Genomic DNA, 13,718 nt, shown 5'->3' with positions numbered 1-13,718 from the left:
AGACAGAGTGAGAGAGAAGGAGGGAGAGAGACAGAGTGAGAGAGACGGAGGGAGAGAGACAGAGTGAGAGAGACGGAGGGAGAGAGACAGAGTGAGAGAGACAGAGTGAGAGAGACGGAGGGAGAGAGACAGAGTGAGAGAGACGGAGGGAGAGAGACAGAGGGAGAGAGACGGAGGGAGAGAGACGGAGGGAGAGAGACAGAGTGAGAGAGACGGAGGGAGAGAAACAGAGTGAGAGAGACGGAGGGAGAGAGACAGAGTGAGAGAGACGGAGGGAGAGAGACAGAGGGAGAGGGACAGAGTGAGAGAGACAGAGTGAGAGAGACAGAGTGAGAGAGACGGAGGGAGAGAGACAGAGTGAGAGAGACGGAGGGAGAGAGACAGAGTGAGAGAGACGGAGGGAGAGAGACAGAGTGAGAGAGACAGAGTGAGAGAGACGGAGGGAGAGAGACAGAGTGAGAGAGACGGAGGGAGAGAGACAGAGGGAGAGAGACGGAGGGAGAGAGACGGAGGGAGAGAGACAGAGTGAGAGAGACGGAGGGAGAGAAACAGAGTGAGAGAGACGGAGGGAGAGAGACGGAGTGAGAGAGACAGAGGGCGAGAGACAGAGTGAGATTTTATTTTATTTTTTTAGCCCCATTTGGACTAATCTTCCAAGAGTCCTTAAACATTAAAATACAATTTATAATACAAACACACTTTCACATATAACACACTATTACAAACATAATATAATAATAATATAATGACCCAATAAATACTCAATCTAAAAAATATTGATTCTTCATCTACTATAGTCCTACATTTCTATATACTATATTTAAATTGTTTTAAAATAATGTTTAAATTTATATATTGAAAGGTTTCTAGTTTGCTCAGTTAATTTATTCAATTTCTTTATTGCTCTAAATCGAAATGTTCTTTTGCCTATTTCTCTTGTCTGGATAACGCATAGATGGTGGACAATCTATTCCTAGTATTTACGGAATGTCTGTCTCTTACCAACTGAATAACGTTGTGAATAGAACTTGGCCGTTTTAAATTATGTATATTATAAAATAAAATAAGCATGTTTTTTTCAATTATCTTGTCGATTGATGACCAACCAAGACCACTGAGCATGACTGCAACAGAAGAACCATATCTCCGCCTTAAAACAATCCTTGCTGCTTTATTCTGTGCATTCTGCAGCCTCCTAACTTCACTAGATGATGCATTTCCCCAGACCACCGAACAGCAGTTCACCTGACTCTCAATTAATGCTTGTGTTATTTGCTGAAGAATTTGAAAGGGAGAGAGAGACAGAGGGAGAGAGACAGAGGGAGCGAGAGACAGAGGGAGAGAGACAGAGGGAGAGAGACAGAGAGAGACAGACAGAGAAACAGACAGAGACAGAGAAACAGACAGAGACAAAGAGAGAGAGAGAGAGAGAGAGAGAGAGAGAGAGAGAGAGAGAGAGAGAGAGAGAGAGAGAGAGGGTGCAATAATATTACACTGAATACTGGCACATCTACACATACTGAAACAGGAAATACACTGCCAGAGAGAGTGAGAAGCTAGCTGGCACAGATTTATAGCTCTCTCTGGGCCTGGCTAGGGCTAGATCTAGGGGACCCTGTAACTCAGCTGGTGCAGGGCCCCTGGGATCCATCCGTTGGCACTGAGTATGGTGCCAGAGGCTGGCCTTGGCTGGAGGAGGTGGCTCGCCAACTGCGGCAGAGGAATGTGGTATACCGGCCACAACTGTCGTTGGCTGCTGGCTGGCTGCTGCTGGGGTTGGTGACTCTCTCACCACTGCTGAAGGCGATGGCTACCATGGTGGAGCAAGTTGAGACCCCTGGGCGAGGCTCATCAGGGATCTGGAGGCAGGGGCTGGCTGGGCCCCAGAGATGAGGTCAGGTGGTTCCCCAGGTGCAAGGGCAGGAGAGTCTTCCAGTGCAGGAGGGGAAACTGACTATTGACCTGATATGTAGAACAACTGAGAGCTAGAACAACTGTAGATCTCTGGGCCTTCTGGAGGAATAGGGAACTCTGAGCCTAGTGGGGTAAGAGCCTGATGACTCACCTGGGTTAGGGACTGAGGGCTGACTAGGGCTGGGGACAGCAGACCTATTAGTGTTGAGGACTGATGACCTAGTTATATAGACTGAGGGCCTAGTTATATAGACTGAGGGCCTAGTTATATAGACTGATGACCTAGTTATATAGACTGAGGGCCTAGTTATATAGACTGAGGGCCTAGTTATATAGACTGAGTGCCTCGTTATATAGACTGAGTGCCTAGCACAGGAAACGTGTGGCCTATCAAGACAGGAAGCTCTAAGCCTGAAAGGCTAGGGAGCTGCAGGCTAAGTAGGTCTGGAGACAGCAAGCCTGATGCAGCAAATGTTGGGCCAAGTAGGACAGGAGGTTCTAAACCTGGTGGGCTTGGCAACTGTCTACCAACTAAGGCAGGGGGCTGCGATCCGTACAGGGCCAGAGACTGCAGACCTGCAGACGGGGCAACTAACTCAGGTCTTAGCTCTATAGGGGGCTCTAAGCAGAGCAGCACACTTAGGGGGGAGGGGGGGTGTAGGGGTACGTCTGACCTACTGAAGGGCAGGATACTCAAAGCCTACCTGAGGGGCAGGGCACTGAAGGTCTAGCAGAGAGCCACGGAACTCTAAACCTGACCCTACCAGGAAGGACGGGAACTCTAACCTTGCTGGGAAGGAAGGGAAATCTGACCCTGCCGGGAAGGAAGTGAACTCTGACCCTGCTGGGAAGGAAGGGCACTCCGACCCTACCGTGTTGGCGGGGAACCCTGACCCTACCGTGGTCGCGGGGTACCCTGACCCTACCGTGGTGGCGGGGAACTGGATGTCTAGGTCAGGGGGTAGGTTGGGGGTGACTACTGGTGGTTCACCCGGGGTGATTTTGGATGGGTCCATCATGGAGCGGACTGGAGGGTTCCCTGAGTTGAGGTCTGTAAGATCTGTAGTTATTGGGGTCCTCGAGCTTGGAAATAACAGGGTGCTAGCAGTTAGGGCCAGCAGGGACCCCAGGCCTGAGACCGGCAGGTCCCATCAGGCAGAGGCTAACAGGGATGGGCCAGCAGGAACGGTCTGAGTCCTTGTGGCCACAGGCTGAACTTCGAAGACAGGATGGAGCTTATCCCATCGGTCTGAGCAGTCAGCTGTGAATGTCCTCACCCACCAGTACTTAATTCTGATTGGTTTTGGTTCTGTGTGCTGTCCAGTTAGAACACGATTTGAGGCACACACACACACACACACACACACACACACACACACACACACACACACACACACACACACACACACACACACACACACACACACACACACACACACACACACACACACACACACACACACACACACACACACACCTCACTTCCCTGCTGAATTGCATGTATTATATTATACAGACCATACTGAGGTTTAGGCTCCCAGGGCTCGGAGGGTAAACTGGGTCAAGGTGACATCACCTGCTGTGATGCTCCGCTCCAGGTTGCTGTGACAACGGCCCCGGCCTCAGGCATCCTACCTCATCTATCACACCTGTCACAAAGGTGCGTGTGTCTATGTCTGGTGTCACAGCCCAATTCAGTGTGAGCTGAGCTGTGCAACACAAAGCAGCGTGACACAGAGATACAAAACCTTCCCAAACAAACTCACCTACGCCTCCACATTTCTCCGGGTCACCTTGGAGCCTGCATTAACATGAGCCCGGGGGATGGCTGGCTGTCTGGGCTGGGATGTGTCTCCATGCTGGATGGATGGCTGTCTGGGCTGGGATGTGTCTCCATGCTGGATGGATGGCTGAGGCTGGGATGTGTCTCCATGCTGGATGGATGGCTGAGGCTGGGATGTGTCTCCATGCTGGATGGATGGCTGAGGCTGGGATGTGTCTCCATGCTGGATGGATGGCTGTCTGGGCTGGGATGTGTCTCCATGCTGGATGGCTGTCTGGGCTGGGATGTGTCTCCATGCTGGATGGATGGCTGAGGCTGGGATGTGTCTCCATGCTGGATGGATGGCTGAGGCTGGGATGTGTCTCCATGCTGGATGGATGGCTGAGGCTGGGATGTGTCTCCATGCTGGATGGATGGCTGGGCTGGGATGTGTCTCCATGCTGGATGGATGGCTGTCTGGGCTGGGATGTGTCTCCATGCTGGATGGATAGCTGAGGCTGGGATGTGTCTCCATGCTGGATGGATGGCTGAGGCTGGGATGTGTCTCCATGCTGGATGGATGGCTGAGGCTGGGATGTGTCTCCATGCTGGATGGATGGCTGTCTGGGCTGGGATGTGTCTCCATGCTGGATGGATGGCTGAGGCTGGGATATGTCTCCATGCTGGATGGATGGCTGAGGCTGGGATGTGTCTCCATGCTGGATGGATGGCTGAGGCTGGGATGTATCTCCATGCTGGATGGATGGCTGAGGCTGGGATGTGTCTCCATGCTGGATGGATGGCTGAGGCTGGGATGTGTCTCCATGCTGGATGGATGGCTGAGGCTGGGATGTGTCTCCATGCTGGATGGATGGCTGAGGCTGGGATGTGTCTCCATGCTGGATGGATGGCTGAGGCTGGGATGTGTCTCCATGCTGGATGGATGGCTGAGGCTGGGGTTGGAATGGAGAAGTATGAGTTGTAAATGGGAGTGTGTGCTGATCGACTTTATTGATCACCCAGTGAGAAACGTCAACAGTGGGAAGGTGATTAGTTAGCCCATTAAAGTCTGACCCAGCAGCCACACACGTGTGTGCACAGCAAGGTTATTATAGTAAACTGAACTAAGTAAGGCTAAAACTAGTTATGTTAACTGAAATAAAATAATTAAACCATTTGAAAAATGAAAGCTAAACTAAAGCTATACTGAAACGATGATATTTGACTACAAAACTAACTAAAATCATTTTTCTAAATTGTATATACTAACAAGAGACTGGACTCATGGGAATACTTTTCCACAAATGTGGAAGGCAGGCAAGTGCAGGCGATAACATTCTAGCCAATGAGAGGGCAGATTCACATGTGAACAACAGGCACAACTCCGATATAACATTGTTTTTCTCAAAGTTGCCGGGATGCCACATGCGTCGACTTATACATTTGTAACAACCTGAACATTACAAAACTTCTATTCAATCAAATAAGCCTCACATAGCAAATCAGAAATTCTATTTCATGTTCACTAAATTTGACACTCTCCCATTGACCTCCTTACAAAAAATCCCCTCTTCCACCTGTTAACTTTGTATTTTCGCTACGTAGCTAGCGTAGCCAAAGGGCAATTTCAGAGTGTGAGAAATAGCAATACAAACATTAAACTCTAAACTTCCAGTGGTCGGTCGAAAACAGCAAAACCCCTTATGGGATTACTTTGAGTACTTTCTGTCAGATAGAGGTGACAGTACTTGACCCTTCTTACATGTACTACTAAAGTTAAAAAGCATTGGATTGGTGGTAGCATGGACAAGAGAGAGTACCTAACCTAACCTATGACCTAACCCATCATCTTGCGTATTATTATTGTCATGCCATCCAACAAATGTAAACACCTGAAGTTTGCTAAACAGCATTGACACTTGGATTGGAACTGGTTCTATGATCAGATGACATGAAAATAGATATCTTTGGCCACGCAGACCAGTGGTGGGTTTGAGGTCTAAATAAGGATGCATAAGCTGAGAAGAACCCCACACCTACTGTCAAACATGGGACTATTTGTATTATTTCTTTTATACAGTCTTTTTTCCTTATCTTTATCAAGGTTTCCAATCGTTTTGGACCTGACTGTACTTTCTGTCCCTAACACTGAAAATAAAACTGAAAATAAACTAAATAAAACTTGCAAATAAGGTCAGAAAAACTGATTTTCGAATAAAAATTGAAAAACGAATCAAAATAAAACACAACTATAATAACCTTGGCGCTCAGACACACTCACTGTTACCAATGTGTAATATTCTTCAGCTCAGGAATGGGAACGATAGCTACCTGTGGGAGACACAAAGCCATGTAATGATGTCTCCAAATGTACAAATACGTATCACAGATGTCTTTGCAGCTGTCCATGCACTCTGTTCATTATAGTGTGTGTGACTGTGAGTACTACACACATTTCATATATATTTATCCTCACAGATGTTCTTTCTGTTTTGCAGTGAATCTACTAGACACATCCTCAATATCAGGGGACTGGGGATGGCTAACATACCCATCACATGGGGTAAGTATTTATCCTGTGTGTGTGCGTGCGTGTGGGCGTGCGGGCGGGCGTGTATTCCATTTCAGGACTGAAGCAGAGATACAGTGGAGTAGTAAAGTGTATTAACTAGAACTTTTTGTGTAATGTAAAGTGTAATAATGACCCACTGGACACAGACGTCAATTCAATGCCTATTTGAAATGAAATGATGTGGAAACAACGATGATTCAACCAGTGTGTGCCCAGTGGTGAAATGCTGTCAATGCATGGAACTGGTACACTGATGTCCTCATTATTCTGCCATCAGCGTCCTTTCCGCCTATCTCGTCAGTCTGACACATTGTTTGATCTCACAATACAGCAAAGAGGAGCGGGAAGACAGAGGCAGAGAGAAGGAGGAGGAGAACAAGGGGAAGGAAGAGGAGACAAGTGTAAATCACTTTGAGACACAGTGACAAGTGGGAAGAAATGCGATCCATTTATATAGTTATTGTTAAGAGGCAGAGGGGGAAGATAAAAGACAGAGGAAGAACGACGATGGGGGGAGGGGGGTTGAGCAGGAAAGGATGAAAGGGGATGAATAATATAAGTAGTAAATGTTGTAGAAGTAGCAGAAAGAAGAGACCAATAGAACTGGTGGAGGGAGGAGAAGGAGAAGCTAATGAGAAGAGGGAGGAGAAAGAGAAGTGAAAGAAAAAGGAGGAGAGGAGAGAGCTCTCCCCTGTTTCCTCCTCAGTAAATTAGCATATTGTAACAGTGGGGGATGATGCGTGGGGTATTGAATTAGCCACTCTCAGAGTGATCAGGGCAGTGAGTTGTCCCTGTCCTGCCACACACGCTCACACAAACATACACACACACACAAACACACACACGTGAATGTGCGTTAGAACTGTCACTTTCCTCTCCACGCTCCTGTCAGAGATGTCACCATGGTGATTTACCCAGCATGCCTCAATCCCCACTGGGACACAATTACCCAATCAACCAATCAGCTCATTGTCTGATGATGTGATTGATAAGAAACAGACATGAGAAAATAGACTCCTCCGGCTGCAGAGTTGGGTCAGTGGTTCCCAAACCCTTATAGTCCCGTACTCCTTCAAACGTTCAACCTCCAGCTACGTACCCCCTCTAGCACCAGGGTCAGCTCAATCTCAAATGTTGTTTTTTGCCATCATTGTAAGCCTGCCACACACAAGCTAAACGATACATTCATTAAACTTAAGAATGAGTGTGAGTTTTTGTCACAACACGGCTCGTGGGAAGTGACAAAGAGCTCTTATAGGACTAGGGCACAAATAATAATATAATAATAATCAATCATTTTGCTCTTTATTTAGCAATCTTACATATAAACCTTATTTGTTCATCAAAAATTGTGAATAACTCACCACAGGTCAATGAGAAGGGTGTGCTTGAAAGGATGCACATAACTCTGCAATGTTGGGTTGTATTGGAGAGAGTCTGCCTTAAATAATTTTCCACACACAGTCTGTGCCTGTATTTAGTTGTCATGCTAGTGAGGGCCGAGAATCCACTCTCACATAGGTATGTGGTTGCAAAGGGCATCAGTGTCTTAATCGCGCAATTTGCCAAGACAGGATACTCTGAGCGCAGCCCTATCTAAAAATCTGGCAGTGGCTTCTGATTAAATTAAATTTTCGCAGAACTGCTTGTTGCAATTTCGATGAGGCTCTCTTGTTCAGATATTGGTAACTGGACTGGAGGCAGGGCATGAAAGGGTTAACGAATCCAGTTGCTTGTGTCGTCCAAGTACCTTGTCGTGGAAATGTCTTTTATTTACCAAATCATGAGAGCAAATCACACACAAGTCAGAGTTATCATAAAGTCCATCTTTAATTATATGAGCTCCATCACAACCCTGTGACTCTCAGATCAATTCAGTGTCTATAAATGAATTCTCTGAGAGTCCTTACACATTGCAACTGAGATCCTTTATAGCAAAGACACACATAGCCAGACAGCATTGGCCATAATTTATCGTTCAGCTTTGTCTCCTAAACTATGTTCTTTTCTCAAACTCAGAACCATAAAACAAATCCTCATATCAACAGGCATATATCAAATCCACCCCTCCTTGACAAGATCACAGAGACACATTGACTGGCACACAGACATTGTGGAGCCAAGAGATACACGCTTGACCTCTCCCCTCTCTGCGGCCCAAGTAACTTAGTCCTGACAGAGAACAGATGACTGCAAATGGCCACAGTATTATACAAAAATAAACATCCTGATGAGAAGTAACTTACACACATATAATGAATATAAAACATCTTACCTATGTTACCAACTAATTTTGATTATTCCCCAACAACCTGCATAACTGCTCACCCAGATCACTCAGGTGCTTCAATATATCACATTTGACATTGTTTGTAAGCTTGAGTTCCTTTGCACACAAAAATCATACAATGATGGAAAGACCTGTGTGTTGTCCTTGTTAATGCAGACAGAGAAGAGCTCCAACTTCTTAATTATAGCCTCAATGTTGTTCTGCACAGTCTGTAATCCTAGATACAGAAGAGCTCCAACTCCTAGATACAGATCACACAGTCTGTAATCCTAGATACAGATCATTCAGGCCAGAAAAAACATCACCCAGATAGACCAGTCATGTGAGAAACTCATCATCGTGCAAGTGGTCAGACAAGTGAAAATGATGGTCAGTAAAGAAAACTTTAAGCTCGTCTCTCAATTCGAAAAAACGTGTCAATACTTTGCCCCTTGATAACCAGTAAACTTCTGTATGTTGTAAAAGCGTTACATGGTCGCTGCCCATATCATTGCCTAATGCAGAAAATACACAGTTCAGGGGCCTTGCTTTAACAAAGTTAACCATTTTCACTGTAGTGTCCAAAACGTCTTTCAAGCTGTCAGGCATTCCCTTGGAAACAAGAGCCTCTCGGTGGATGTGTACCCAAGTGGAGTCGGGAGCAACTGCTTGCACGCTCGCTACCACTCCACTATGTCTCCCTGTCATGGCTTTTGTGCCATCAGTACAGATACCAACACATCTTGACCACTAAAGTCCATTTGATGTCACAAAGTTGTCCAGTACTTTAAAAATATCCTCTTCTGTTGTCTTGGTTTCCAGTGGTTTGCAGAAGAGGATGTCTTCCTTAATTGACCCCCTATAAACATAACAGACATATACCAGGAGCTGTGCCAGGCCCGCCACATCTGTTGACTCCATTAAGCTGTAATGCAAAGAATTCACTGGCTTGTATGCAAAGCAGTAATTGTTTCAAAACATCTCCTGCCAAGGCACGGATGCGTCGTGAAACAGTGTTGTTTGATGAAGGAATTGTCTGTATAGATTTTTGGGCCTTTTCCCCCAGCATTGTCCCAGCCATATCCGCGGCAGCAGGAAGAATTAAGTCCTCTACAATAGTATGGGGCTTGCCTGTCCTAGCCACTCGGTAGCGCACCATATAAGATGCTTCTAGACCCTTCTTATTAATGGTATCTATTGCTTTTCTACATGTCTTACTACTCAAATGTCATCTTAATTCTCGCTCAAAAAACTCCTGTGGCTTATTTTTCAAATTGGCATGTTTCGTTTCTAAATGTCTGCGCAAGAGTGAAGGTTTCACCCACAAGAGTGAAGGTTTCACCCACAAGAGAGAAGGTTTCACCCACAAGAGTGAAGGTTTCACCCACAAGAGTGAAGGTTTCACCCACAAGAGTGAAGGTTTCACCCACAAGAGTGAAGGTTTCACCCACAAGAGAGAAGGTTTCACCCACAAGAGAGAAGGTTTCACCCACAAGAGAGAAGGTTTCACCCACAAGAGTGAAGGTTTCACCCACAAGAGTGACGGTTTCACCCACAAGAGTGAAGGTTTCACCCACAAGAGTGAAGGTTTCACCCACAAGAGAGTAACGGTTAATGTGATTGTATGTTCATTATTTGACTAGGCTACCTGTATTTGACATTGTGTTGCTATTTCGCTGAACACTAGATGGTTTAATTAGATTTTTGGGAGTGAAACGAGGCTACTCAGGTGAGAAAGAAAATTCACCCAAATGTATAGCCCCGTTAGAAAATATAAATGTAGTGTTTGAATTTTTACATTTTCTATGTGAATCACGTTTTTATTTGGCGTACCCCCGACGGAATACCTTGAGTTGGGCAAACTATGTGAGATGTCAGTTTGAAGTTGGCATAAACGTTCCAAGACAACTATCAAAAGCGATGAAATCGAATAAAATGTTATTGGTCCCATACACATATTTAGCAGATGTTATTGCAGGTGTCGCGAAATGCTTGTTATTCTAGCTCCAACAGTGCAGCAATATCTAACAATTCACAACAATACACACAAATCTAAAAGTAAAATAATGGAATTAAGAAATATATAAATATTAGGACGAGCAATGTCCGAGTGGCATTGACTAAAATGCAGTAGAATAGCATACAGTATATAGATATGAGTAAATCATTATGTAAACATTATTAAAGTGACTAGTCTTCCATTATTAAAGTGACCAGTGATTCCATGTCTATGTACAGTATACATGGTAGCAGCCTCTAAAGTGCAGGGTTGAGTAACCGGGTGGAAGCCGGCTAGTGATGGCTATTTAACAGTCACATGGCCTTGAGATAGAAGCTGTTTATCAGATAGGGAGTTCTACTCCGCATCACATATGTTATGTAAGTCTCATCCATTCTCAGTGGTGAAAATACCCTTAAAAGCTCAGTTTAAGAAGGCTCTTAGAAGGGCTCTTAGTCAGAACCATAGCAGTGCTTAGCAAAGACCTCTCTACCACACATAACTGCACTCAAGACTTGGGTAAGCCTGGGTAATTAAAAACATTTGAGATACCTGTATAATCAAAATGTACTGGATCATTTGATTTGATAGATGTGAGGATTTATCTTGATATTCATCACTTGGTATTCCTTGAATTCCTGTGTATGTGTTCACATCCCTGCAGTGGCATGTTTATTGTGATGCCTCTCACACACATGTGTGAGGAATAAATAAACTGGAGGAATAGAGGGACAGAAAGAGATGACTGGCAGAAAATGTAACTTTGTGATAGTATGGGAATACATATATATGTGGACATTTCTGTGTTTTGGTGTATGTGTGTGTGTGTGTGTGTGTGTGTGTTTGTGTGTACGTGGTGTATGTTGGCAGTAGTGGTGAGTTGCTGAGCTGTGGTAGCAATGCCCTTGTGGAGGGAAGGCTCACCCCATGGGATCTGTGATAAACGGGAGTCATGACAGCTTCTGTAACGAAGCAGACTGATAGGCCACTACACACACACACACACACACACACACACACACACACACACACACACACACACACACACACACACACACACACACACACACACACACACACACACACACACACACACACACACACACACACACACACACACACACACACACACATATACATACAAACAAAACTCTGGTAATTTCTTAAGATTGAGAGAGAGAGAGATTGAGCGAGAGAGATTGAGAGAGAAAGAGACTATGGACAGAGAGTGAGGTGTGCAGAGATAGAGAGGTAGCCCACTGCCTATAGGAAAAGGAATAACAGCAGCAATGGCTGGGCTCCTGGTAGATTAGTCTGTGTGTGAGTGGATGTGTGTGTGTCTGTACACATGCTTGTGTGTGTGCACGTGCGTGTGTGTCTGGTTTGTGTGTGTGTGTTTGTGTTACTGCGTTTGTGGTATGGATTAAAATTGTCTCCCTGCTGCTCATCGATTGTGAAATCCTGGACAGACCTAGAAAGAGACAGAGAGAAAGAGAGGGAATGGGAGAGAGACAGAGAGAAAGAGAGGGGAGGGGAGAGAGACAGAGAGAAAGAGAGGGGAGGGGAAAGAGAGCATACCGATGTATGTGTGAGCGCCAGTCAGAGATGAAGGGAAGGAGAGAGGGAGTGATGGAGAGGTAAGCACTGGAGAGATAGAGGAAGAGGGGAACATTCCAAAGCTTGTGGCTGACTGTGTGTCCAGGAAACATGAAGCGTAGAATGCGTGTAGAACAGCCAAAGTGTGAACGCTATCTTACACTTCTGCAGAGAGGGAATGGTTGATGTTCAGTACGGTGGGCTACATACCCGTAGAAAGAGGACAGAAATAGATAACCTCAGAATGGAGATATTAGGTACATGGAAAAGACTGGGCCTAATATCTAGATTGACAGGAGAAAGGTCTTAAAATAGATTTTATCAGGACTGACCGATGGGATGTATGACAAACTGTAATAGACTGCTGATTAGCCCTGTGTGTGTGTGTGTGTGTGTGAGTGTGCGTGTGCGTGACAGATTGAGAGGTCTTTATTAGCGCCCCTAGCTCTCTCCCTGTCTGCGGCTCATTTATATGACATCATGAGGTATCACGCCTCCCCGTCAGGGGGCCTCCTACTATCCAATTTAGTCAGGCTGCACTGAGGACGCCCGTGGGCAGCCCCAGGAGCCGCAGAGAGCTGCAAAACTCTCTCTCACACACACACACCACACACACACATACACACAGAGATGTCAGGAGCCATCAGGCAGAGCAGGAAGACTTTATTATCTTGCTGTCCACTCCTTATCGGCCATGACAGGTTCATCCACCGGCCGACCCATGATGCGATCGATACCACTGACAGGACTGGGTGTGTGTGTGTGTGTGTGTGAGGGGGGGGGGGATTGTGAAGAGCGGAGGTGATGAACTCGCAAAGCACAAACGATGATTTGCCCAAGTGTCAAAAACCCACGAACCCCCCATAGTCATTATCATCACACATGCTATTTGTATCTTTCTCATACATCTTTCTTTCTCTTTTCCCCAAAAAAACTGTGCACACACACACACACACACACACACACACACACACAGAGAGAGAACCCCCCCCCATCGGTCTGAAGCAGGTGCAGTTGTTACCTGAAACAGTGTGTGATTGATGGGACAGTAGAGATGAATCCTGCCAAAACACAGGTCTGGCACACACGTGCACACACACACACACACACACAGACTAGCAGAGATAGAGAGAGAGAGAGAGAACGAAGGGGATAGAGACCTGAGAGAGAGGGAACATGGCGTGACCTTCCATTGTAGATAACGTATAGCTTCCTGAATACTGTCAATACCAGTGTACAGTACAAACAGTGTTTTCATTCTCTGAAATGGGCTTGGATCGTGAGAGCTTTAAGGCTGAGATTAGTTTATCTATATCTAAAGAATACACACACACACACACACACACACACACACTGGATATCAGAGTCACACCATTACACCTTCTACCGCATTGATATTAGACCTGTGCAATTAATGTTATCGCTGTCACCATGCCCACACAGAGATTAGTTTATCCATATCTATAGAATAGAGAATGCCAAGAGTGTGCAAAGCTGTCATCAAGGCAAAGGGTGGCCATTTTGAAGAATCTAAAATCTAAAATATATTTTAATTTGTTCAACACTTTTTTGGTTACTACATGATTCCGTGCATGTTATTTCATAG

The 13,718-nt window shown here is 45.6% G+C and overlaps 1 protein-coding gene across 1 annotated transcript in view; it reads left to right on the top strand.

Moving 5' to 3' along the window:
- epha8 (eph receptor A8) overlaps positions 1–13,718 on the top strand; it is a 119,089-nt gene that overhangs the window by 48,149 nt on the left and 57,222 nt on the right. The window contains exon 2 of the mRNA XM_090205752.1: positions 6,175–6,239. Within this exon, the coding sequence (XP_090061878.1) occupies positions 6,175–6,239 (65 nt within the window). The remainder of the gene's footprint in view (positions 1–6,174; positions 6,240–13,718) is intronic.

The sequence above is a fragment of the Oncorhynchus mykiss genome, chromosome 17 (genome assembly GCF_057628025.1).
Source record: "Oncorhynchus mykiss isolate SJ-2025 chromosome 17, ASM5762802v1, whole genome shotgun sequence".
Lineage (NCBI taxonomy): Eukaryota > Metazoa > Chordata > Actinopteri > Salmoniformes > Salmonidae > Oncorhynchus > Oncorhynchus mykiss.
Note: the sequence above shows the minus strand (reverse complement) of the source record. Positions and strands in the feature narration are given on the sequence as shown.